The 27,169-nt window shown below is 34.6% G+C and overlaps 1 protein-coding gene across 9 annotated transcripts in view; it reads right to left on the bottom strand.

Annotated features, from left to right (window-relative positions):
- Positions 1–27,169, bottom strand: part of Magi2 (membrane associated guanylate kinase, WW and PDZ domain containing 2) — a 1,289,418-nt gene that overhangs the window by 298,448 nt on the left and 963,801 nt on the right. For all 9 annotated transcript variants that reach the window (XM_047561711.1, XM_047561713.1, XM_047561712.1 and 6 more), the window contains one exon: positions 10,054–10,111. In XM_047561711.1, the coding sequence (XP_047417667.1) occupies positions 10,054–10,111 (58 nt within the window). The remainder of the gene's footprint in view (positions 1–10,053; positions 10,112–27,169) is intronic.

Genomic DNA, 27,169 nt, shown 5'->3' with positions numbered 1-27,169 from the left:
AACAAGATAAAATATAAGAAAATATTTAAAGATGAAGAATTGTATAAAAGTTGACTATAGTATTTTTGGAATGCTTAGGGTCTAGGAACCAAGTGTAATTTAAGTGTAGTATAGACAGTGTAAAGTCCCTTATCCCAAGCTGTAATTCCCTCACCCACTAGCTACATGACTTGGCTTCTATGTTTCAGCTTCTCTGTTTGTAAAATATAAACAATAATATCTACTATATAACAATAACATCTATTATAAAGCATGGTGAGAATGAAATGGATTTTGCAAGATACCTAATACATGTCAAGTGTTGAATAATGGTATTGATTAATATATTTTTCTTAGGGTTGACTTAATAGTTACTAAGTAAGGGGGACTCCCCTTGGAAATAAAATACACATATAAGGTTGATGTTCAAACTAAATTACTAAACTCATACCATAGAATAAAAGAAAACCATTCCTATCGTTTTATCTGTCTGAAAATATATTCATTATTTTTGGATGCCAAATTAAACTGGAAAGTGAAGTAAGACTAGATGGAGGGGAGCTTGTAAACCTCTATATGAGTGCTTGCTTAACAAAAACTTGAACTAAGATCTTTATGTTATGATGAAAACGAGTGGTGCTTAATCATCTTACAGAAATTGGACACCTAGTGATGAAATTTTTCTGGAAGAAATCTTTGCAAAACTATCTAAGCTATTGGTTTATCTCAACAAATAGCCTTTCTTTTGCCTGTAGCAGCCTGCTTCACCTTAGTCACAAAAATAAAGTTTTATTTTTTTGACAGTTCTGATATTAATTTTACTTAGCTAGACTGAACATTGATGTGAAATTTGAGGACAAGAATATTTGTGATTCATCCCTTTTAATTCTACCATTAGCTGACTCGACTCTAATACAGTTTCAACAAATTAAATATGAAGTCATTGGTTAATTGTTAGTAATAAATAATGTTTAACAATGTCACTTTTTATTAGTACAAATAGAAAACAATTTTCCCTGCAAATGTATTAGACTCTGATATTTGTTAATAATATAGTTCTAGCCCTTTTTAAAACAATCTTAACTTTTATGCTTATGTCCTTTTAATGACGATCTTAGTTTCAGTCTCATAGTTTTAGATATCGAGTACCTTTCTATTTTTTCTCCATGGTTTGATAAAAAGATTCTATTATAATAATCACTTGGGGAAGATGCTTTCAATATTATTCATATGATGGGATTGTTAAAATCACTATAATGAAAGAATGGTAATGTATGTTCCTGTCTAGCCAAACAAAAAGTAGAAATTGAGAGCAAATATCTTTAACATTTAAATATTCTTTGATCAGCAGCCATAATGAGAAAATAATGAGGCTTAATACAGTGAAATGGCCAAATTTATCCATGTTAACACAAGGTGCATTGGCTATTCCTTGAACTAGAAGAGACCTTAGCAATCACCTAACCCAAACTACTCATTTATCAGATAAGAGTCAGGGAGGTTAAATGTAATTTTGTACTAACCTGTAAATTTAGAATCATGGATGCAAAAAGGACAAACTATTACTGACATCATGGTCCACAACACACAAAAAGGAATTTGAAAAACATATTCTCTACATAGTAATGAAGAGATGAATTATAGTTTTCATGTGGGGGTGAGGCAGCATTATATTTTACCCAGTAAGAATGGCCATCATCTGTTTTATTTGATTATAGGGTGCCCTAGACGTGACATCAGTCTGCTGCTTCCTCAGTTTCACTGGGTTCCCTCATGTCTCTGACAATGCCGGCATCTCTCCGACCTGCGTGTAATTTCAGTTACATGTCTATTAAAGACCTCGAAGACCCAAGTGCTGCCAACTACTTTAATTCCAGAGAGTTCTCTCCCAACATGGAAGGGAAAGACAGCAGTGCTGTTTCAGTATGCTAGTCTCCAACCTGACACAATCCTGAGGAAGTTTTAGGATATTTTGACTCTGTACATACAATTTTCACTTCATGTGATAACTTTAGAACTTAACTGCAGACTAAGATTTGAATCCAAAGTATGTCATGATATAGATTGTTTGTATGAGATTATCTGCAATTTGTGCTCAAGAAGCATAGTCCATTTGATCTGGAGAATTAATAAGCTACGAGAGCTGTTTTACAAATAACAGAATAATAATGATCTACTTGATGTGCAGCATTCCCTTGGTGAGAGGCCAATAGGACAGGACAGTGAAAGACGTTGGCGGCATTCTCTGTGTTGCCTAGCAGTGAGCTACCTGGGGCAGGGGACCCTCCTCCGGCAGGAGGGATGCACTCAAGGTCCTCTCTGTAGGAATACCTCTTCCCAGACAGCTCACAAACATACAAAATACTGGTAGCACCTCCCTTGATCCACAGTCCTCAGACTATCTTCCTCATCTTCTTTATTTCTTTTTTGGTACCTGGGATTTAACCCAGGGGTGCTTACCACTGAGTCACAAACTAAATCTTGGTCCTTTTCATTTTTTATTTTGAGACGGGGTCTCACTAAGTAGCTTAGGGCCTTGCTTAGTTGCTGAGGCTGGCCTTGAACTTGTGATCCTCCTGCCTCAGCCTCTCAAGTCACTGGGATTATAGGTGTGTGCCACCACACCTGACCTTCTTCACAGAACCATTCTCAAGTTCCTATGGTAGACACAGAAGAAGGAGGGAGCATGTGGAACCCAATTTGACATGGACAGTTGTGACCATGGCTGACAAGGGCTCAGAGACTATGAACTTCACATTGTTGCCTTCTGCAGGAAGTTTTCCCTGCCCTGCTACCCAATAATGGTACTGCCTTATTGTGCTACTGGCTAGCCCCCAGAAATACCTCAACAAGGGCCTGATTTAACATGTTGGTGCATAAAATGCTTAAAGACAAACAAAACGACGACAATGATAACAAAGTGTGTGTGTTACAATCATCTATGTTTATAAATATATTCTGAAAGAAAAGTTGCAGCTAGAGTAATAATTCCCTTGCCTTTAATTACTGACTTTAGGAAAAAGTCTCAATTTATTAGAATTATAAAAATTATTTGTGAAAAATAACATTGATATAAAACTTTAACATCAAAGCAAATAATTCTTTGTTATTTGTAAGGTTCTATCTGAAGTTAAACCAATTTAAAACTCTGGGTGCTTAAAACATTCTTCATTTAGGATCAGAAGATTTCCTAAGCCAGGTAGTTTATAAAATCAAACAATTACTAATAAAAGTATATTTAATTACAGGGTCAACTGTTTTTCCCACCAGTTAAAAAGACACTTAGGGGTGGGGGAGGGTGACCAGGGCACAGAGCAAAAGCTGACTCTATGAGAAAAAGCCAGCAATAGCCAGGAGTTTCTGGGCTTGAAAGGTGATCTCTAACTTCACAGAAGGGGTGGATGATGGGCATCTAGATCTGGACTGGATGGTAGTGGTAAGAAGCAAGATTGAACATGACACTTCATTCTGTTTGAAAGGCTCATGGTATAGAAATGTTTGAGGGTTGGCATGAAGAGTGAAAGAAAACCAAAGGCCTCCCAACTGATCTGTAGTTGAGCGGTAATGTTAGGAAAGTAAATCAACAGCCCATTGAGATTTACATCATGTGAGGGGCGTAGAGGAGGTAGGCGGCAATAAACTATGCTATCAGAAAGGCTGATGGAGGCGAAGAGCATGTGTGTGTGGAGTTATGAGATGTCCCGGCTATTATGGGCATCTTGGGGACTCATGTCACAGAAGGCCTGATTACTTGTTTTCTCCAGGCTGAAAGAATTGATGCCACTAACTATAAAATTGTCATGGGTCAGCTAGAGGGAAGTAAAAAGATAAATAAGTCATTTGGAAGGAAACAAGAAAAGCAAGCAAGAAAGGAAAATGATCTGATTAGAGTTAGTGTGTAAATATATATAGATATACGCACATATACACATACACACACGTACATAAACACACACATATATGCATATATATATATATATATATACATATAAATTTTTCCTGATATACTTGTTTACTAAATATAGGAAAATATTTTGTAAAGTATAAAAACTGAGCAGGCTCATGACATTAAACGTAGCAGCTCCAGGGAGAAGCTTATCTTTGCTCTGCTTGGCATCAGCATAGCTTCAACCTAATCAACTCAGTGCCCTTGGAGAACTCCCCCGCCTCCTCAGAGATCTGGTTTCCTCATTTGTAAATGTGGTGATTGTTATCTGGGATAACGGATGTCAAAGTACATTAAAAGGTAAAATATTGCCTTATTACTATTTCTACTATTATAACTGCAAGTTCCCAACTAAGTGAAGATGACATACACTCTAGATAATTATGACAATGTCACTTTCTCACAAATTACCCTGGAACCGCAAGCCCTTTGGGAGCTACAGAAGAACCTTTTGCAGTCCCTGTTTCATCAATTTCAACAGATTTATGGAATATCAATAATTCTATGGAAACACTCTTCTTATTCAGTGTGGCACATTCTAGCCACAAGAATGAGTTGTAGGTTTCTTTCCAAATTGTTTCCATTAGAATTGGTCACTTTCTGTCATATAACCATGAAAGTACTGGAAAAGTTAGTAATGCCCACAAGAGAGGGCTTATATATATATTCTAAGGCAATTCAAGATTTAAAGAACTAACTCTGATTGAGCACTTGTTACAAACCTGTGTTAAGTATTACATAGCAGTTCTAGAGTGAGACTGCCTACTCAGAATAGAGTCAATTCTTTCTGTTATTGAGTACATATAAAAATATCAGCAACTCAGTTTTCTTATCTATAAAATGAAGATAATAATACAGGCTCCATGGGGTTTCTGGGAGAATTAATCAGCTAGTACTGGTAAAGTACTTGGAATAATACTTGGCAAGTAGTAAGGACATAGTGAACACCCTCCCCTCCCCATGGCTCTCTCTTCTTTCTTTGCTACTTCTTCCTTTCCCTCATGGTCTCCTCAGCATCTGTCTAGCCATGATCTCACAGCTGGGAAGCTGCAAGGCTGGCGTATTGTTACAGCCCATACTTTTGGCCACTAAGTGATAATTGATATGTCCAAATGATGTTTATAAGATTTCAAGACCACCATTAGCACAGAAAGTCACTGAGTAACTTCACCAACAATGTCACTTTAGTAACATCTTTTTACATAAATGTGTAAGTTGGGGAAAGGATTTCTTTGTTATCTATTTCTAACTAGAGATGGTTTACGCGTATGCTGACTTTTAAAAAATTCTAAAGTTAGGAACATTTTTCTTGGAAAATTTAGAAAACTACTCAAAGGCACGAAGGAGAGAAGCATTCTTATGATAGTATATTGAGTTAAAAATCTCTAACCAGTTTCCAACTTGCTACATCATGACAAATACCACTAACCATGAAATGAATGTGATTTTCCTTTTATATTAAAAGTTACAGTGAAGATATTATACAGTATTTTCCATACTTTCTGGAATTGCACACAAGTAATGTTTTATAGTAGCAGATGTGTGACATCATATGAAAAACTTGTAAAACCTTTACATGAAAATCACATCTGCCAGTCCTCGCTATCATTTTAGCTATAGCTCTATGGTCTGCTTCTCTTTCTGTGCCAGAGGAGGCAGCTTTGCATGAAAGCTGTCCCAGGAAATTGTGTCTTCTGGACTAGCTAGTTAAGCAAATTGTGTAACTGCCATTAAAACCAAAATGTACCCAGCAGACATAATTTCACAAAAGAGGAAAAAAAAAAAACACATTTGTACAAAAGTCACAGCTGTTCAACTCTACATTTTGCACTTTTTGCATTAAATTTTTTTCTTTTCTTTATGAACAGTGACAGTTACATTTCTAGTTAGCAGCTTTAGGACTTCTTAATACATTGCTAAGTGCTGTACTACCATAGATTTGGTGTCTGTCAGGAAAAATTGGGTTAAGTTCTTTCCGCTGCTACATAGAGTAGAAACTTGGTTCCCCTGCCCTCCCTGCAGAAGAAATAAGAGATGTAGAGTAGGTCCACTGTCCTCCAAAGTCCAGAGTTGTGTGGCTGCATCTGCTGCTTCAAACGAGTGCCCACATCCCTGTTTAGGTTCACACCATAAAGATTTCTCTTCTTTCAGTTCTTGATCCCAGTGGCCATCTTGCCCAGGGTTACTCTGAAGTATCAATCATAACCCTGGTGACCTATGATGCTTGGGTTTGGAGCTCATCTCACAGGGCTGTGTGGGCAGCATGTTCTTCCACGGCTGGGTATCCTGTTTGGAACTGAACCAAAGGGGGTTCAGTGAGGAGACGTTCTTGAAAGAGTCCTCATTCTTCCCCAGTGATGAGTCTCAAAGGCTTTGCTGGAACATTGTGATACATGCTAAATTTATGGGAGGCGTTTTGAACAAGAATTCAGAATTTGAGCTCTGCAGCCAAACTGCCTGGGTTCACATTTCATCGCTTTGTCTGAACAATGTGTGATACTGGTTAAGTTACCTCACTTCTTTAGCCAGTGGCAATTTACTTCATTATCACAATAGAAGATTAGAAATGTGGGGAAGACTTTTGAGCACTCAGTCCAGCTCATGGCACATGCTAAGTACTCAATAATGTCAACCACTGGGATGAGTTGATGATTTTTTCTGGCTCTCAAATATGTTAAGTCTATAGTCTTAAAAATTTTAAAAGGGAATTTGCATGGGACAGAATTATGACATACTAAAGTTGATTATAGTGCTTAAAACCTGTTCAGTCCAGGTTTTTTAGTTTCCGGCTGTGCAAACCTTTTCTCCTATTGATGGCTGGAATTCCTATCTGCCTATCTGTGGCTGACAGGAAAATGTGTGTGCAAGCAGCTGTGCCAGAAGCACAACACTGATTTCAATCTGGCGTGCCCGGTTGACGACAGAGCCCATTTTGCAACTTCTGCTTCTGGTTGCTGGTCTATTTGAAGAGTGGCTGACTGCTAAGGTGACTCTCTAGGGTCTATGCATATGACTTATTTTGCTATTGGTATGGAAGGTGAAATGCTTTTCATATCTTGTAGCCAGCACCTCCAATTGCATAAAGGCATATGTAATTAAATATTTAAAATAATAGCTCTACAGAGAAGCCACTGCCTATTGTCATTAATAGCATTAGTGAATTGACATTTTCTTGACTATTGATTTACAGTAAGATAATCTTCCTTTGTTAAATTAACCAAATATTAATTAAAAATTTTTTAAATGTATGATTCCTTAAGATGTTGACATTAATATTATCATTGCAATAATGAACAACATCTAAATGTAGGCAGTTTGTGTTTTACGTTTTTGATATTTACACTGGAAAAGTTGATAGAGCAACTTAGATGGAGAAATTCATCATTTTTCTCAATAATAAACTCTAAGAAACTTAGGTGACTTTTTTCCTCTAGCAAAAGCACTCTATGAAAGTGATAACCTCTTGGTTTACACATGTATTCATGTAACTTCCATAAACAGAACTACTATTCAGAACGACTTAATAAATATCTTGTGAAAAATAGTTTAATGGGCATGAGAATAGACAATTTAAATGAAACCTGTCAGTAGGTATATTCTAATTAAACTGTTGGTCAAATTGTCTTCATTGTCATGGAAGATATTCCTTATTTCAAGTAATGCATAATTTATATAGAATAAATTGAAGAGTTTTATTTATTTTGATCAATTTTTCCAAAAGGCTATTTCTCAAAATGCTGGAATAATATTCTATTTAACACCATAAAGTTTGAATTATCTATTTATCTCAGTTTTCTGCATGACCTGACATGTTCACACATCTACTTACTGATATTGGTACACTCTTTGGAACCCTGTACTGGGGATAAGACCATGGCAGAAAGTAGAGCTGGGTGCAACCAGAAGGGAGGTAAACTATTTTGATTCACCATGACCTGTATATGTAACCTCATAATCACTCGAAATCTGAAATTATTACATATGTCATTCTGATCTAATATATAAGACATGATTGACTCCAGAATAATTTTCTAACTATGACTGTGATACATGGAAAATGAAGTAGAAAAATGTAGAGAGCAATATAAGCAAAAACAAAAGGCAACTACTCAAAACATAATGATGACAAGAACAAATTTTTTTAGGGTCATAACAAATATCTAATTCAATAATTAGTTAACAGGGGTCTAACACCTGCAGATCTTTGGTGGAAGAACACACACCTCAAAGATCAAGAAGGTAGGAGATATGACTTTCTGATGTATGGATGTGTCTCTCCTCTACAGATGATCAGGACAGAGGAGAAAGGCTTAGTACTGTTTCCATAATGAAAGTTAGCTTGAAAGGAGCTGAGGACATGAAGGAATAATCTAAAGAGTTGGAATAAGGCAGGGATCAGCAAACTATAAATTACAGTCCAAATCTGGCCAGTTGTCTGCTTTTTAAATAAAGTTTTATTAAAATATATCCTCACCCATACACATAAGTGTTACCTAAGGTTGGTTTCAAGCTACAAAGGCAGAGTATAGTAGTTGTGAAAGAGGCCATGTGGGCCCTTACAATATTTTCTATTTGAATCTCTATAGAGTTTACTAATACCTGGACTATGGAAAGGGTTTTAATTCAATGATTTCCAAAGCAATGTATTAAAAATGAGACCTGGTAGGTCACAAGCCTCATTTCTCTCTCCTTTCATGGAAGTGTTTTGGATTTCAGATGTAATAAACTTAGGAACAGTGCAGTGTGAGTCAGTGAATTAATACAACTTAGTATTTATTAAATTTAGTGTTGAATTTATTCAGGAACAACAGCTATATTATTATTAAAAATGTATTTTAGTTGATTAGCAATTTAGTGGGACTGAGAGTTCTTATAACTACTTGCAAATGATTCTCCTTTGTTTAGAGATATCTCTATTGTATTTTATCTTACCTTTTTTACCTACTATGTGTCCAGGTGACATTAGACATTAGCTACCATATAAGAAGATTCCACATGGCAGATGAGTCAAATTCACCTTGACTGTGAATTGGGAAATGATGAACTGTGGTGCCAAAATTGGAGCTTGTCCAAATGAAAATGGTGGGTCAGAGTATTCGAGATAAGTGCTCATATGGGAGAGGCTCAAGGGCAGGGAGCACACAGGTCTTACTTGTTTGCACATGTCCAATGCAAAAAAGGCTTGATACCTAATAAAATCTCAGCAACTGTTTGTTGCTACAAAAACAATTCAGTAAAAAAAAACTTTGGCCATCTAGATCATAACTGTTACATAGAACATGGTTAGCAAAAACAGACTTAGATCTTGAAAAATAATGTGACAGTGTTTTGTGTTTCAATCTCTGCCTTTCCTGGGTAGTTTATTTCCCATAAGGAAGATGCAGGCTTTGTTATCCACCCAAATGACTTTAGGAACATTACACAATAGATAAGAATAAAAAATATTCTCTCTTTTAGAAGAGGGAATTCTGGAGAAATAAATTATACATTTAATTTTGAAAATTATGGATATTATTTGATTTTCCTAAGAAAAATCTTTATCAATAATTTAGTCCCTAATAGGTTCTTTAGTTTGAAGATAAGGATATGTAGATGGAGATGGTTTGTATTATACAAGGTAGTTTACTGCAATGAAAGCTCCAATAGGTAACATAAAAGTCTAGTCTACTGAAAACATACTGTTGACTTGAAATGAGGTCTTAAAAGAGGAAAAAAAAATCCAAAATTTTATTTTATCTCTCAGTTGGAAACTATGACACATTTAATTGGCTTTGAAACCTGGCTTAATAAAATATCTCCTTTGTACAACCAGTCAGCTCCCAAAATTTTGATTGCAAAATGAAAGGCATTCAATTTGATGTCTTTAATTACCATTTATTTAGAGGAAAGTGTGAAATACACTTTTCCAATTGGTGTTTTTGATTCATGAGTCAAAGGAAAGGAATGAGAAATTAGCCAGCTGGAGAAGCAAGAAACAGCAAGTGAGTGCTGTAGAATCTTTGTGGATACTTCAAAGTAAGATGAAAGGGAAATAAAGGGGTTATTAGCCACACATGCTCAATAAATGAAATACCAACACAATTTCACCACATATTAACAACAAGTTAATATCACACTTAGAGACTTACTCAACATAATAAGTGCCATATATGGGATCATCGATCTTCTCCCAGCCATACGGAAGCTCTGAAAAATAAAAAGTTATTTCTTTCAGTAAATAAAGCACAGATATCACAATTTCCTAATAAAAAGTCATATAATTTAATTGTTCATAAATTGCAGAAATGGTCTACTAAAGCAGAAAAAAGCACTCAGAGTTAGTACCAAATTTCAGACACATATTGTGGAAACTATAAGAAGCACCTATTTGAAAATTGGCAGATAAAATACAGAGCTCTCTTCTCTGCAGATATACTGCTGGGTCTAGCTGTTTTTTCCATGCCAAGCAGTAGGACGGCACATCATCACGTTATCACCATCCAGTGAGAAACAGAGGCAAATCTCTTTACTGAAAGTGCAGTTTATTTATTTGTATTGTTAAAGGCACATTTCAGAATAAAGATTGTATTTTCAAAATATATTTCTGAGCATAGCGAATTGTTTCTGATGACTGAAACAAAGACATTATAAATTCTCAATTGATATCCCACTATTCAAAATGGTTAGCTTGCTGTTCACTCCACATGGATCATGATTTGAATGCTGCCAGTATGTTCTCTGGGGCATATTTTAAAAATAAAGTCTAAAATTCTAAATATACTTTCCTTGATAATATAGCTCATATTTCCAGCTTTTCATGTTAATTTTAATAGAAAAAAACATTGAAAATATCAACAATACTATAAATGCTACTACATGCAAACCCATGCTGTTTGAAAGCTAGACTTTGTTTCGTGATACTATTTTCCATATACACTGAGACTTTATAATTAACTGTGACAATTATGAAGAATGTCATATTTTTCTTGATATTAATTTCACACATATAATTTGAAAACTAAGATACATTGACATGTTTAAATAGTGTATTTATAAGTGAAATTTAAAAGTTGTATCATTACCGTAGTAACACATGTCACTATAGACAAAGCACTGTAATAGAAAATAGAATTACATGCAATCCTGCTATCCAGAGATAACTACTATTAATATTTTTGTGAATATCTTTCAAATAGTTTTCTATGCAAATAATTTTGAAAAGGATATTATTTTTATAGCCTGGTATTTCTACTTGACAGAACATTGAGGGCATCTTTCAATGTGAATGAATGATCACTGTACAATATACTTTTGTTTTGCACCCTAGTAGTCTGTGGATATGGCTAGAGTCTGCGTAATTCTAGTCTTCTATTATTAACCATTTGGGACTTTCTAGTTTTTACCTGTGTATATCATCTGTGCCAGACACATTGAAACCTAAATTTATTATTTTCTTAATAATTTAGTAGTGACAAATTCCAAGAGGTAGAATTTTGGATTAAAATCATACAGCCTTTCATGGTTCTTGATATATATTGCCAGAATGCCAACTTCTCATTCACAATAGTACCCAATTATAGTCTCACTGAGTGTGTGTACAAATGATTTTTGTTTATTCCGTTTATTTTAAAATACAGATTGACAATTCCTAATCCAAAACTTTTAGGGGCATACAGGTTTTGGAATTCAGAATATTTTCTGGTTTTAGTAAGTTCACATGGTACAGCTGCCTTCTATAACATTCCAAGCAGAGTTGGACAACTACCTTACAAATGAACACACAAATATTTCTGCAGTTAACTATGTGATTCATTAAAAAAGATACCCTTAATAAACCTGTAACACTAATTTAGGGTACCTTAAGAAGTCTGTCTTTCAGAATGATCATGGGAGCAAACCTTTACCTGAGTATTGACTATGGGTTGGTTACTGATGAACTTTCCATGTCCTACCTCATTTTATCCTAATAACTCAGGATTCAGACTCCCTGTATTCTAATTCCAGAAATTTAGAGAGTTATTCAGATAGCCTGTTTAACACATTATAAAAAACGTTCATATTAAGGAAAATAACCATCTAATTGCTTTTTACCAAATCCCCTAAACTATGAACATTTGGTTCATAAAAATAATAAATTTGACAATACCTACTGTTTTTTCCAAGCAACTAAAGTGAAAGAAACTAAAGTGAAAGAATATATAAAAGATAACAATTGATGTTATGGATATTTGTTATGTATATGGCTCAACGCATGGATACATGCTTTTATTGCAAATTTAATGTTATCTCATAAATACAATATCATATAAAATAATGTTCAATAACAGAGTAAAAACCAAATGTTGTTAATTTATAGACCCAGTACTTTTTCTATTTTCTTCGTGGTTCTAGGAATAAAATCCAGGGCCTTGTGTGTGTTAGGCAAAATCTACCACTGAGTCATAACCCTAGCCCATAGTACTGCTTCCTAATGTCAGTGTTAAGAATTTCATGATCAATTTTTAAAATTATCTATTATGATATCCATTATTCCTTCATTTATTCCTTTACCTTTAGTATTTTTTTTAAGTAAATTACTAGTTTTAAGTATCCCAAAAGTACAGAATTTTTTGATGATTTTTGCCAGATTCACAATGCCAAAGGTACTGGAACAACTTACTACATACTTTCTCACTTGCTATCATGAAGTCTTCACCAGAATTAAGGGGAGTCTGTTTTGCTTTTCGTAAGATACCAGCATGTTTTTTTTTTGTTTGTTTGTTTGTCTATTTGCTTCCTATTTCCAGAATAAACTATTAACTTCACATTAAAATAAAATTATATATTATAAACACTTGTATTTGAAGACCAACTCTTAGTGTTTTTTTAAATTTATTTTTTATTTTTTATTTTTTGGTACTGGGGTTGAACTCAGGGGCACTTAACCACTGAGACACATCCCCAGCTCTTTTTTGGATTTTATTTAGAGACAGGGTCTCACTGAGTTGCTTAAGGCCTTGCTAAGTTACTGAGGCAGGCCCTGAACTCATGATTCTCTTATTTTAGCCTAATGAGCTGTTGGGATTACAGGCTTGCGCTACTGCACGTGGCTGTTAGTGGTTTTTGATTCACACTATGAGATACAATGATGCACTATAGCACTAATATTTTTTTTCCAACCAGCTGTTGTTTGTTTCAATTTAAATATTTTCAAGGATTGATAGGAGGATGTTTCAAAATATTCATAAAATATATATATTGCTTCATTTGTACATGGGGCAAAATGGGTGTAAAAAATAACAACTCGAGTTTAGAAAACTGTGTGCACATACATATGAATTTTCATGTGTGTAAGTGTTGGTGTATGTGTGTTTATGTGTGTTCCCTTAATAAATTTTTCTTTTATCTCTAATAAGCAAGGAAGAAATTTAAATTCATTTAATGATCCTAAAAACTATACATATTAATGGGGTACTATGTGATGTTTTAGTACATGTATACTTTGTATTGTCTCCTCAAATTTTTTTATGATAAAATCTTTCAAAATTCTTTCTTCTAATTTAAAAAAATACACAGTACATAAATGTCACATAGTCCCCTACTATGCAATAGGACACCAGAACTTCTCACTCCTATGTAACTGTAACTTGGTAATCATTGATTGAGATTTTTTTCTTTTCATTTTAAAGCAAAGAAATATCTAGAATGCTAATGAAAACTTACAACATGAGCATGATTTTCTTTTCTCATAAAAATGTAATACAATAAACTTCTTAAGATTATAAACTTAACATGATGAAATGTTAAGAATTCATCATCTCCAAAGCTCTCACTGTGAAAAATATATTTTCTAAAAACTAGAATTAGCTTCAAAAACTTATTGCTGCTTCTTTAAATTAAGCTAACAAATGAGACAATGAACTTCCATTAGTGTACTATTTACCCAATCAGGGGAGCATGTAGCTTGGAGCTCTTGGGTCCTGGGTTATTTAGAATACTGTTTTCAACAATACGTGACAAATCTGAAGATGATTAAGGTCATACTGATAAAAGAATAACATACACTACCCAACAGGGAAAAATAAATACTTGAGAGCAAGGTTAATGCTGTATTAAGGACTGTTTTAATTGGGATTTTCTTCAGGGCATAGAGCCATGTAGCAAACTCAGTGATTAGATTTATCTACCCTGCAAAAGTCTGTGTAAATGTCTAGATTAATCTGTAGTCAGTCATATCAGCTTTGTAAAACGGGAATAGAATCAAAAGATTAAATGGGCATTCAGTTCTGCATGGTTTCTGCCACAGCCCCATGCTCTATTTTTTATTAACTAAATTACTCTTTCCAAATATTATTATTATTTTATATTTCAGCTAGGTTCATTTTCATTACAGAAAAGCAGTTTTCAGGTATCAATGGGAAATTTGTAGAAATGCAAACAGTTTTTCTTATGGAAATGACACTCAAATACTGGAGAGCTATAGGGAGCCTAGAATATAATATCTCAGGGTAGCTGGGAAAGATTATTTTGGCTGTCTCTTGCTCTCTGTCTTTTGAACTATGTTCTCTGTATGTCTTTGTCTCTTTCATTCAATTCCTTCCTACTCTGTATATTCTTCCTTTGCAGCTACTGGTTGGCTATCTCTGCTTGTTTATTTTGTTTGTCTTTGAATGGCCACTACCCACCTTGCTCTGTTACTTTGTATCTTAATCACAACTATCAATACTTTGGTCTCTCAATTTTCCAATTCTATATCCCATCCTCTCACAGAATTTATTGGTCCTGTAATTTTCTTCAAAATAGATTCAAATTAGTTGGTCTGATTAGTCAATTTGGTACTGCCCCCAGGGTAAGAGTTCACTCAGATTAATCAAGTAAGGCCCCGGGACTAAGCTATTCTGTTAGATGGAGAGCCACCCAGTTACACAAAGAGTTATGGATGGGAGGTACCACAAATATGTTTATTGTAAGAAAAATAGCTTTTAAGATAAAGAAGAAAACATACTTTGATAGCTTTGAAATAGATACTTCTTACCCTTCTAAATGATCTAATGTTTCATAAATAATAACTATAATTATAGTTGACCCATGGTTAACCGTTGGTAAGAAGATATCAATATTCTGATATCATGCAATGAGAAGGATACAACTCTACCTCTGTAGTATTCTTGCCAAAAATAACAAATGAGACAATGAGAAAACATCTGACAATCTAAAATAGCCGGCTTGTACTCTTCTGAAGTGTCAAAGTCATTCAAGAGAAAGACAGACTGAGGAATTGTCAGAGTGGAGGACTCTGGAGACATAATGACTAAATGTAGTTGGAATAACGGATTGGATCCTGGACCACAGAAAGGACAACTTTTCGAAACTTTCAAAAATTCAAATAAGATTTTTAGATTAGCTAATAATCTATATAAATGCTAACTTTCTGGTTTCAATAGAAGTGAATTTTTGCAACATTAACTTAAATATGACAGATGTATTTGAGATGGTGACAAGAAGTGGGAGTAGGATAGCTTGGCACAAGAAAGGGAATTGTCAGATAAAGACTCAGAAAGGGTCACATTTGGTCTAAGTGTGCAAGCTGCATTAGCAGGTCAAAAAGTGATGAACCCAGGGAGTGTTTGTCTATTTCTAGATTTCTGGAGAAAGGTCTGGCTATAAAGAATGATTTGGGAATCAACAATATGCTAAGAACTTTGAATTATACATTTCCAGTTTCCTCTTATCTCTTTAAAGTCTATTAATTCATTGCAGCTTTCTACCTATTTGTCATCATCGTTCAATTAAAAATGCTTACTAAAACATTCTTTGCTTCTATAGGGTAAAGGCTGGCATCTAAAGTTCACCTCTACTTATCCTTTCAAAATTGTAAATATCTAATGAGTGCAATAAAACACCCATAATCTATACCTACAACATAATCAGGAGAAAAAAAATACTATGAGTCTGAAAAGTTATGTGTATGTGAGAAACATAAATACCCCAATCTAACAGAGCCTGCTGGTATCAGAACGGAGAATGCCAAAAAGGAGAGGGGTCAGGAGCCCGTGGGTGGAGTGAGGTGGGAAAATAGATAAAACCACCCTCAGAAAGATAAATTACCATCCTGAGCAGCAAAATACTGATGGCAGACCCAGAACATAGCTACCAGGGAATTTACAAGAAGGAGTTTGGAAGTTGAGCAGAATGAGAGACAGAGGTCTCAGGAAGGGACTGCTGTAGAAGAGGGGAGTGTGTCGACGGAGAAGATGACCCTTTCAGCCTTGGTTATGAAGGTAAAGTCAGTATCTGCAGAAATAAAAAAAAAATAATTGTTTAAGGTCATAAAACATACCAGCTATTCTCCCTGGATAAAAACAACATCATCTTCTAAGGAATTGGCACCTCACAAAGGCATCAGAAGAGGGTGTTCATGAATTTTTAAAAAAAATGTAATAGTCACCAAGTTCCTTTACTTTTGCTTATATGAAACTTTTATTGCTGGTGTAGGAAAAAAAGACACTTCAAATGAATGGAAAATAGCAGACAATATTCATACAAAGTTCTGTAAGAAGAAATCAGAAAATGAGAGCTAAAACAATACCACTGATGAAAATTTGCTATTTCCTTCAAGATAAGACAAAAGCAAAACACAAATAAGAAAATTATAAAAAGACCTGTAGATATCCTGAAACAAGTATTCATAAATATAAAACAATACTTTAAATCAGATATTTAAAAGTTTTGAACAGAAACAGATAAAGGACAGAAAAGGAGAATAAATAAATAAAAAGGATGAAATAAATTTTTTTAAAAAAATGTATGAAATGACTAAATTATAAAATACCCAAGAGAGAAAAAGATTCAGCTGAAACATAAGAAAAAAGACACAGAAATAGTCAAGAAAACACAAATGAAGTGAACACAAACTTCAAACATGTTAGAGAGAAGTCATTAATATAGAGGACAGGCAAAGAGAATTCAGTGTATGTAAAATTGGAATATAAGACAAAAAGGAAAAAAAAGAACTAAAAATTAAAACTGTGATCTAAGAAAAATTTGCAGAAGTAGAAAAACTACATCTATATATTGAAAAAATTCTCCATGTACCTGGATAAGTGTCTTTAAATAACCAATTCTAAAATACATACCAATAAGCCATTAGACTTTAAATAATAGAGAAAAAGTGACCAAAGGATAAAGTCACTAAAATGGAAAAAAATCAAGTTGACATCAGATCTTAGGAACAACACCCATTTAGATAACAGTGAAATAGCATTTTAAAGAAATTTCAAAGAAAAAAGTGTGAGCCAAGGATTTTATATCCAGCCAACCTGTCCTTCAAGTATTAACCCATTCTCCCTCTCTCTTTCCCTCTCACACATACCCCACAAGCAGTTTACTGTACCCAAATTCTCTTCTTAAGTAAACCAAACTACTTCAATTAAGAGATGACTTGAGGAAAGGAATAATACAATCATTCAACACATTTTATTATAGATCTACGTGTAGAACAAAGGTAAGAATGATGGTAGGAAATAATATGTAAAGCAACAGGTTTCAAAAATACAGAAATAATGCAATTATAAAAAAGAAGAGAAAAAAGAAAAGTCGCATGACCAATAGCCTCACTGATGGATGTTGAAGGGAACAGGTGGGAGCCATAGAATATAATTTATACCTGACAACTGAGTAGGGCTGTTTACTGAAGATGTTTAATATAAAGGCAAATATTAGAATATAAATTATTCTAAATACCAACAAAAAGAAAAAAGAAAATAGAGCAACAGTTGATATAATATAAAATGGTAAATAAATATAAAATGTGAGCTAAAATTAAGCAGAAATGCATGAAATTTAGCTCCCTTATTAAGAGTTTCTAATTAACTCATAGAAAAATGTGACTCCATGATATATAAAACATACATACTTAAATAAAGTGATTTAGAGAGCAGGCTAAAAAGAAAGTTTTGGTCAAAGATATGCCACACAAATAGAAAAAATTAAAATCTCTCCATCAAATTGAAGAATTCAAATCCAAAGCATTAAATATGACAATGAACCCCACATTATAAAAGGTCACAGTTCATAAGGAAGATATAAGATATTGATAATTATGTGCCAAAGAACACAATCCACCTCATAAAACATTAACTACAAGGGTAGCAACAAGAAATACATGAATACCAGGTACTTTGCTCTCAGTCCAAGACATATTGAATTGACAAAATTACAGACATAGAAGAACTATACAGTATAATTAATTAGTCAGTTCTTTTGACTCTTAGCCCCTTCCTTTTCCCCATGTCTCTTTTTCTCTAGTTTTGTACTCCAATAATAGAAACATGGAACATTCTGCATAATTATCTATTTATTGGATTATAGTAAACCTTAAGTTTCACAAAGCAGAAATAATACAAACAATAGTCTCTGAATATAATGCAATAAAAAGACACTAATATCAAAATAAGAATCAAAGAAACTTTCACCTAGAAAATAGAAACCATAAACAACTCTTGAGTCAAACAGGAAAGGTACACTAAAATTGCAGATTTCAACAAGAATGAAAATATTATATAGCAAAATTTGTAGGATACAGTGACAAGAGTGATCAGAGGAAATTTTATAACATGCATATGAAAAAATGTAAAAAATGTAAGTAAACCCCTAACTTAAAAATCCATACAAGAAATACAGTATATCATCACTAACTAGTCACCTTCCTATATAATAGATCTCTTGACATGTATTCCTCCTAACTTAAAGAGAGTGGTGGTTGTGTGGTCTCACCACAAAACTGAGAATTGTGTGAGTGATGCATTTGCTAACTGGCTAGATTTAACCATTCCACAATACATATTTGTACTTCAAAACATCATGTTGTTAACAGCATAAAAACAATGCTGTTAATTTAAAAACAGCTATAAAAAGGACAACAAAGGAGCCCTCCTGAAAAATAAGAACATGTGCGTGCGCGTGCACACACACACACGCATGCAGAATACAAATTATAAAAGTAAAAACTAATATGGTAGAAAATAGAAAAAAGAAATAATAAAAATTCTGTTTCTTTTTTAAAATCAGCAAAACAAACACTAACTAGCTGAAGATTAAAAAGAGATAAGTCATAAATAGCAAAGCAGAAGTGCCATGAGGGAGATCATCTTCAAAATAATAACAATAGTGTGTACAAACTTATGCTAAGGAAATTTAAAACCTAAATGCAGTGGATAATTTCTTAGAACATATTTATGAAAACTTGTCCCAGTGGAGATAGAAAGTTTCAAAAGACAGGTTTTCAGTCAACTTGCCATAGTAAATTCCAAATGGAAAATAAATAAATATATTTATTTATAAATAAATATGAGTCCTAGGGATAAATTCCATTTTAACCTGGATATGAGGACTTTCTTATCACAAAACAAACTTGACAATTTTGATGACACAAAGGCAAAAAATAATCTCATATATCTTGATAGACCTAATAATATTAAGAGGTAAATGATAAGCTGGGAGAAATTATTTGAACATATATTATCATGTATTTATATAGTATTTAACATTGATAAGGGGTTACTTTCTTTATTAAAGAACTTTTTAAAATTTAAGGGAAAGAAGACTAAAAACGTAGTAGAAAAATATGCAAAAGTCATTCTGATTTTGTAAGGTAAAGGCAAACCTCAAACTCAATTTCTTCTACCGTACTCCCATAGCACAGACCACTTCTGACATAGATGTGTGTGGGTTTTCCCTACACACCAAGCAAGCAACTCTGTAGCAGCAGATACTAGTTGGATGTCCTCTAATTCATATCTCTTCTGACACTACCTGCAGATAGTGTCTGACCCCACAGGTGGAAGGCTCAGTCCCCAATATTGTCACCCTCACCTAGTTCAGGTTATTTTACCTGAGCTTCTGACCTACTAGTTATAAATTGGGCTTCCTACTACCTTCTCCTCAGGTTTGACTAATTTGCTAGAGCACTTCACAGAACTCAGGGAAACACTAACTTACATTTACTGGTTTGTTATAAAGATATTACAAAATGTACAGATGAATAGCTGAAGAGGGTGAGGCTCGAGGAAAGGGACGTGGAGCTTCCATGCCCTCTCCAGGCATACCAGCTTCCAGGAATCTCTTGTGCTCTCCTATTCAAAAACTCTCTGAACCTTGTCCTTTTGGATTTTTATGGAGCCTGCATTATATAGCCATAATTGAAACAGGGACAACAGTGTTGAAATGTGACTGGACAGAATGGGTATGACCTATTGCTAATGGACTCACCGGGGAGATCTGGGAAGACCTGTTTCAACAAATTCTTCTTGGCCTCTCTACACAGCATTCCTTGCAAGTATGAGTCAGGAACCCTTTTGCAATGGGGTTCTTAGGATCTACTATCAGAAAAGGGAAGTCAGGGAATTTCCTACTCCTGACAGAAAGACAGCGGAAGTTAGAGTATACTGAGGAAGAGAAATTTTAGTTCCTGTGACCCTACTTTGGGGAGGGAGTTAGGAGCTGGGAGCTCATACAGATATATTTTTTTTTTCTTTAAATATTTTTTTAGTTGTTGATGAATCTTTATTATGTTTATTTATATGCATTGCTGAGAATTGAACTCAGGGCCTCACACATGCTAGGCAAGTGCTCTACCACTGAGGTAGAACCCCAACCCTCATATAGATGTTAATATCATAATATCACAGCCAGGAACAGACAGGTCACTCAAAGCATACTGTAGTAATCCTTAAACATGAAAAGAGGCTCAAATTGCCCTCACCATCAAAGAATACAAATCAATATCATATTGAGATATCATTCTGCATCTATGAGACTCTCAAAAATTCAAAAACTTGACAACACATTCTTTGACAAGATTGTAGGGAAACAGTCCCTCAATCTTTGCTGACAGACAATGTGATACAACTTCTACTGAGGGGAGATGGGTAATATCCATTGATTCAATGATCTCTCCTCTGGGAAATTTCTCTAAAGCTTATTTTTCAACAGTACAAAAAAGCAAGTACACATGGTTATTTATTGCAGCATTATTTTGTAGTAAACCATGGAAAGAAACAGCCTAAATTCCTAGCCAGAGATGATTGGCTAAACAAATGTGGTATGCTTGCATAGTGCTGTACTATACAACTGTAAAATTTATGAGTAAAATGTCTATAATCTGTTATAGAGTTACTAGTGGGATATCTTGTGAAACAAAAATATTCATGTACTCGTTTTATAAGAAAGGAACACAAGCTAAATGTGATATTTCAACTTAAGAGGTGGTACAAATAGTACAGTAGAAGAAACAGGAAAGAGAATGATATTTCTTTGAATATACCTTTTTGTTAGTATACCAATGTTCATGTTCTCTTATCAAAAACAAAACTAAATAAAAAATTAAAAAAATAAAGTCAATGAGCCTAATGGTATATAAAATTGAAAACTCAGAAAAAAACCATAAAGTGTCAATGAAATTATAGATTCTCAGACTAGGGTTTCATTATACAGAGACCCAGAAGGTAAAGCATTGGAAAAAATATCAGTGAGGTTCAAAAGAGGAATAACCATATTTATAAGGCTACAGAATTTGTTATGTTTTCCCAACAGTGAGCATCAGGGTACTAGTTTCTGGAGCTTGAGGCTAATTTATGCTAATTCTTATGCCTTCTGCACTGAGAAACCCTGGGGGTGTAGAGTTTAGGATCCTCATGAAAAAAAGATGTAGTAATAAAGCTTCAAGAGCATGGGGTGGAGAAAACACTAATTTCACTGATTTAGACCTCAGGCCACACTAGGATTTAGTGTCTCAGAGAGAAGGCACAGGCCTCTGGAGATCACAGAACTGGTGAAATTCTCCCTAGATGATACCTGTTCTTCAGCCAACGGCTACCTGGAGAGCTGATATCCGGGCCTTCCGTGAAAATAACTTTTGGGCATCATGGAGCTGCAGAGGTGGATCTGACCGATTCTTGGGATGCACCATTCTAGATCATCATAACAGAATCTCAGAACTACCAAGGCAAATGGTCATTGGAGTATAAGGCATAAAAGCATTTCAGCAGGAGACTTCCCAAAGCCCCAGGACCATAAACTTGTACTTCTGCATAGGGCTCCATCAGTGTTGCTGTCTTTCAGGGACCAGGGATGGCATTTTGGCTTCAGGTTCATGTTTACAGATAAAGTGGTAGGCAAATCAGGCCTAGAGGCTCATGACAGGGAAAGTCTAGGGAAGATATCTGGTGCACTTAGGAGGCTGGACATCCATGACCTTCCTCAAGACTGTAATGTTTTCCTCTAAGAGGTGAAATTTCCCAGGGAGGTCAGTCTAGTCTACAGGCTACTAAGTGGATAAAGCAACCACAATTGGAAAGGTCAGAGGGATGCAAGGACTGGGTGCTAAATAGCTCATTACATGCTCTTCCATGTGGAATTGCATCTGTATTTTAGTTATTGACTTCAGTGAAGATTGGTAAATAATGTCAGATTTAGGAATTTGGCCACAATTCTCCAGGGAGTCAAGATGAAGTTATGAATATGTGAGAAGGAAAGAAAATAAAAATAAAAACTTTAATTTTCCACTTTATCATATCAAAAGAAGGATTTTAAGGTTTAGGAGAACAGCTGAGGACAATGGCCTTGTTTTGCCTGGTGATGGCAACTGCTGCTTTCTTTTTATGATCCCCAAGATGACTGGCTTCCCATAGGATATCCTATTATTTTGTTGTTCAAAGTGTTAGTAGTTTTAGTGAAATTTGCGATTCATTACTGTGACACTACTTAACATATCTCTCATAATATAAGAGCTGCGAGACTTATTTTTGCATTCAGGTAATATTTTTATGTTTTTTTTTACTGGATATATGAAACTATACATATTAATGGGATATATGATGTTCTGATATATGCATTCACTGAGTAATATTTAAATCATAGTAAACTTGTCTTCTAAAACATTTGTCATTTCTTTTTGATGAAAACATTAAAAATTTTGTCTTCTTTTAAAAAATAAATGATGTATCATCATTATTTATAGTCACACAAATATGTCATGAAACACCAGAATTCTTTACTGCTAACTAATTATTACTAGTACCCATCATCAACCTTTCCCTATACCTTGTTCTGCCAATCTCCCATTTTCTGCTTACTACCATTCTCCTTTATGTGATCATTTTTTTTTTAGATTCACAAGAAAAATTTATTGATAGTTTACTATAAGCTAGGCACTGTACTAGCCTCTGAGAGGTACAGTGGCAAGTCACAATATCCTCAAATTGGATGGTTTCAGGCAGAGTCAGCCATTAAAAAAGAATTTCACTAATTATTAATAAGCTACAATTTTAGGATATATGCTACTAAAAGAATACATGCATATTGTACGCCACCTAAACCTTCAGGTGATCTTTGAAGGGCTTAGAATCAAAGACTTATATTTCTTTGATTTAAATAAATCTAGTGCAATAACTCAGCAACACATTTGTCAACTGGGAATTCTGGGGTGAATTTGCACAATAGATACCATAGTTCTAGTGGAGCAATCTTTTAAAATTTGGTTAATTGGAATATATACAAGAAAATCCTATAGTTTAAAGTCTCTGGGAACTGCCAAATATCTAATATCAATACTGTAAGGATTTGGAAAATTAAAATTTAAAATTTACCTTAGTTTCTTATGTTAGATTAACTGAATCCTACTTAGGAACATGGCCTAATTTTATTTTCTATTTAATATGCAGTCACTGAGTACTGTTAAATTAAAATGCCACTTAGACTAGTGAAATGAATCAGACTGAGCACAAACCTAGGGCTGCTAGCTAAAATTTGCAGATAAAATTAGCAAAATCTAGGATGGTGCTATTTGAAGCATCTTCCACAACACTGGGCTTAAGCACTTCATGATAATGTTACATGCAACTAAATGGTAACAACAGTGTTGTTTTTTCCATGAAACTCATGGATCCTAAGAGAACTGCATGCTTTACGGATAAGCTGGGTAATCGTCAAATTGGGGTGATGTGGGGTTGTCATAGATTCCCTACTTTGGTCAACAGAAGTCTGTGACTTTCTGTCAGAACAAAGAAGTAATCCATATCCACTTCCAAAAACGATGCCTGAAAAGAAAAATCAATAAAATACTAATTGTCATCATCATTTGGGCAGGGAAAGAAAGATCATCCATATTTTCAATTGGTGCTGCAGAGTGCTTTTAAACATTAACAGAGAGAACAACCTGACTAAGCTCATGCTGCCTTTAAACACTTGTTCCAGGAGAAGATAATCTATAGTTTCAGCAATGCCTATCACAGACAGATCACAGGATGTCGAAGGTAATCTGAGTCCAGAGCTAAGACAGGGAAGCACTTTTCCCATGGCGTGAGCTAAGGAGGTTATTTCCTCTGTAACTGTAACAATGAGATTTCTGATTCCCTATCTGTTATTAATCTAAGGCACTGTTGCTGCCCGTTAAAATTTAGTGACAGTAATGCCCAAATCCAACAATTAAATTTATTTATATATGCAGATGTGTGGGGGGCGTTGTTCGAATATTCTTTACCAAATAAATTTCCTGTCCAGATCATTTTGACTGGATCACTTCATGGAGATACAGGAATCACGATTCTATCTTGGCAACACAATGTGGTAGAGAAGGAGACGTTATGGGACACCAGACTCTTTGAATTTGAGGAGTGCGAAGGGTATAAATGTTTTAATATCTTTCATTATATTATAATTAATCTTTTAAAAATATTTTTAGTTGTAGATGGGCACAATACCTGTATTTTATTTATTTATTTATATGTGGTGCTGAGGTTTGAACCCAGTGCCTCCCACATGCTAGGCAAGCCCTCTACCACTGAACTACAACTCCAGCCCTAATTCGTCTTGAATTTCATAAAACCAGCTGTATGAAAAGCAACACAATGTCTACTAATACACAGTATACTGATGTCTGTCTTCATATATAAGTATTCACTTCAAATATGGTCTTTTGTTCAAAGAGGGAAGTGGTACAATTTCAATACAAATCCTAAATTTCCTGATCCACAATCAGAGCACTACCATTTAGTAGTAACACCCAGTTCAAACAGGGCAGAACTTCTATTCCAAAAATCTAGCCACTGTGATTTCTATGAATCCTTCCCTATTCATGTCTGTCCACTTTTGTAGAGTCCTCAGACAGAAGGACAAGATTAGATATCAGGAATAGGGAAATGCAATGCTTTCCTAATGAAAAACAAACTCCCTTTTGGAGGAAAAAATTATGAAATAGAGTAGTGGGGAATGATAGAGTGATGTAAGAAAATTAGAGGATTTGGAATAAATAGCACATGCAGTATTATTGCTTTACTTCATGGTAGAAGGAAACAAAGGAATATGGAAAAAGCTGCGGGTGAGATCTAATGTTCTCCACAGTAAGTCAAATATAAAGGGACGTGGAATAGAAAACATGCTGCCTGCTGTGACTGCAAGGTATCCTGATGCCTAAAAAACACTGAGAAAACTCTTAGAGAGCAACTCACCCCACACAAAATACTACCTGTACAGAGCTGTCAGAGTCTGTGTCAGCTTCGGTTACCTGGCATGTAAAGAGCCAGCCAAACCTGCAAATGAAGCTGCCTTGTAGGCTTGTCTCACTTACACGCCAGGCTTGCAGGAAATGTTAAAGGCCCAAGTGGAGCAGTGATTTGTACCCGTGGCAACAACTGGACTGTGTATGCATCATACTGAGCTGTGACAGTCGATGAGAGACTTGGCAACTTCAAGAGACTAAAGTAAATCTCAAACTCCTCAACAGCAGTGGTACAAGACAGAAAAAGCAAGCAGAGCTTGAGAAGGTCATGAAGTCTAATATAGGGAATCGCGTTTTTACCGGTCATGATTTTTAGAAGTCAAACGTACTGAAGATATTGATTTGTACACAGAACATCGCTAAGTTGTTACTCATTGATATAATTATTGGGTCAAGACCTTAAGCTACATTTAAATTTGGTCTCAGATCCTTCTGTGTTTGCATTTTCAGGATCTAGTCTTATACACACAGGACATATAGACTATTGCATTTAATCAGTGACAATAGCTTTTTTTTTTTTTTTTTTTAAGGAGGAATGTTTATTGAATGAACAACTACAACTTGAGGTAATGGAAGAATTTAGAGTAACATTAAAGGAGAAATAGTATCCAAAAAGTTGATTTCAGCACATTTCAGTTTAGCAAAAGAACTTACAGAAACTTGTTATGAAAGGTAGAAGACCCTAGCCTAAATCAAACAATACTTTTACCATAAAGTGATAACCATTTTAAAAAATAATTATTTTAAAATAACTAATCATGAAGAAAATTTTCCAAATAGAGGCAGATTTTTCTGATAATATAAGGGTTAAAAAATGTAGCTATCCACGTGAACTAGGATATATAAAGAGTTCTTTTATCTCTGAATATAGTAAGAAAGAGGTAGCAAGTGAGTTGTTGGACTTGACCAGTGGGATAATTATTGAGTGTCTGGTTGAAATATTTGCTGCTAGTTATGTTGCAGAATTGTTTCTTAGATCTTAGGACTGTTGGTCAATTACTATAGCTCAAATGAACTTAATTTAAGATAATTATAGAGCCAGCTCATAGAGAACCCATTTAGCTTGCATTTGAGGAATAGCATGTATATCAGTCTGCATACTGAAGACTATCCTAAAGGATTTTAAAGACATGATATAGTCTTTTAGCAAATTCCAGGTCACATAGGTTTGGAATGTCTTGAAAGTAATCAGTGTCTAATTATAATCAGTTCTTTTTTTTATTTATCTTTTAATTTTTTACAGACTGCATTTTGATTCATTGTACACAAATGGGGTACATCATTTCGTTTCTATGGGTGTACGTGATTTAGATTCATACCATTCATGTAATCATACATGCACATAGGGTAATGATGTCTGTCTCATTCCACCATTTACCCCCCTCACTCTCAATTCCTTCTAAATAATCTAAAGTTCCCCCATTCTTCTCTCCATCCCCACCACCCCACCCCCATTATATATCATTCTCCACTTATCAGGGAAAACATTGGATTTTTGGGATTGGCTTATTTCACTTAGCATGTTATTCTCCAATTCCATCCATTTATTTGCAAATTCCATATTCTTCTTCTTCTTTATGGCTGAATAATATTCCATTGTGTATATAAACCACAGTTTCTTTATCCATTCATCTGTTGAAGGGCATCTAGGTTGGTTCCACAATCTAGCTATCATGAACTGAGCTGCTATAAACATTGATGTGACTATTACTGTAGTATGCTGATTTTAA

Source organism: Sciurus carolinensis, chromosome 8 (assembly GCF_902686445.1).
Source record: "Sciurus carolinensis chromosome 8, mSciCar1.2, whole genome shotgun sequence".
Taxonomy (NCBI): domain Eukaryota; kingdom Metazoa; phylum Chordata; class Mammalia; order Rodentia; family Sciuridae; genus Sciurus; species Sciurus carolinensis.
Note: the sequence above shows the minus strand (reverse complement) of the source record. Positions and strands in the feature narration are given on the sequence as shown.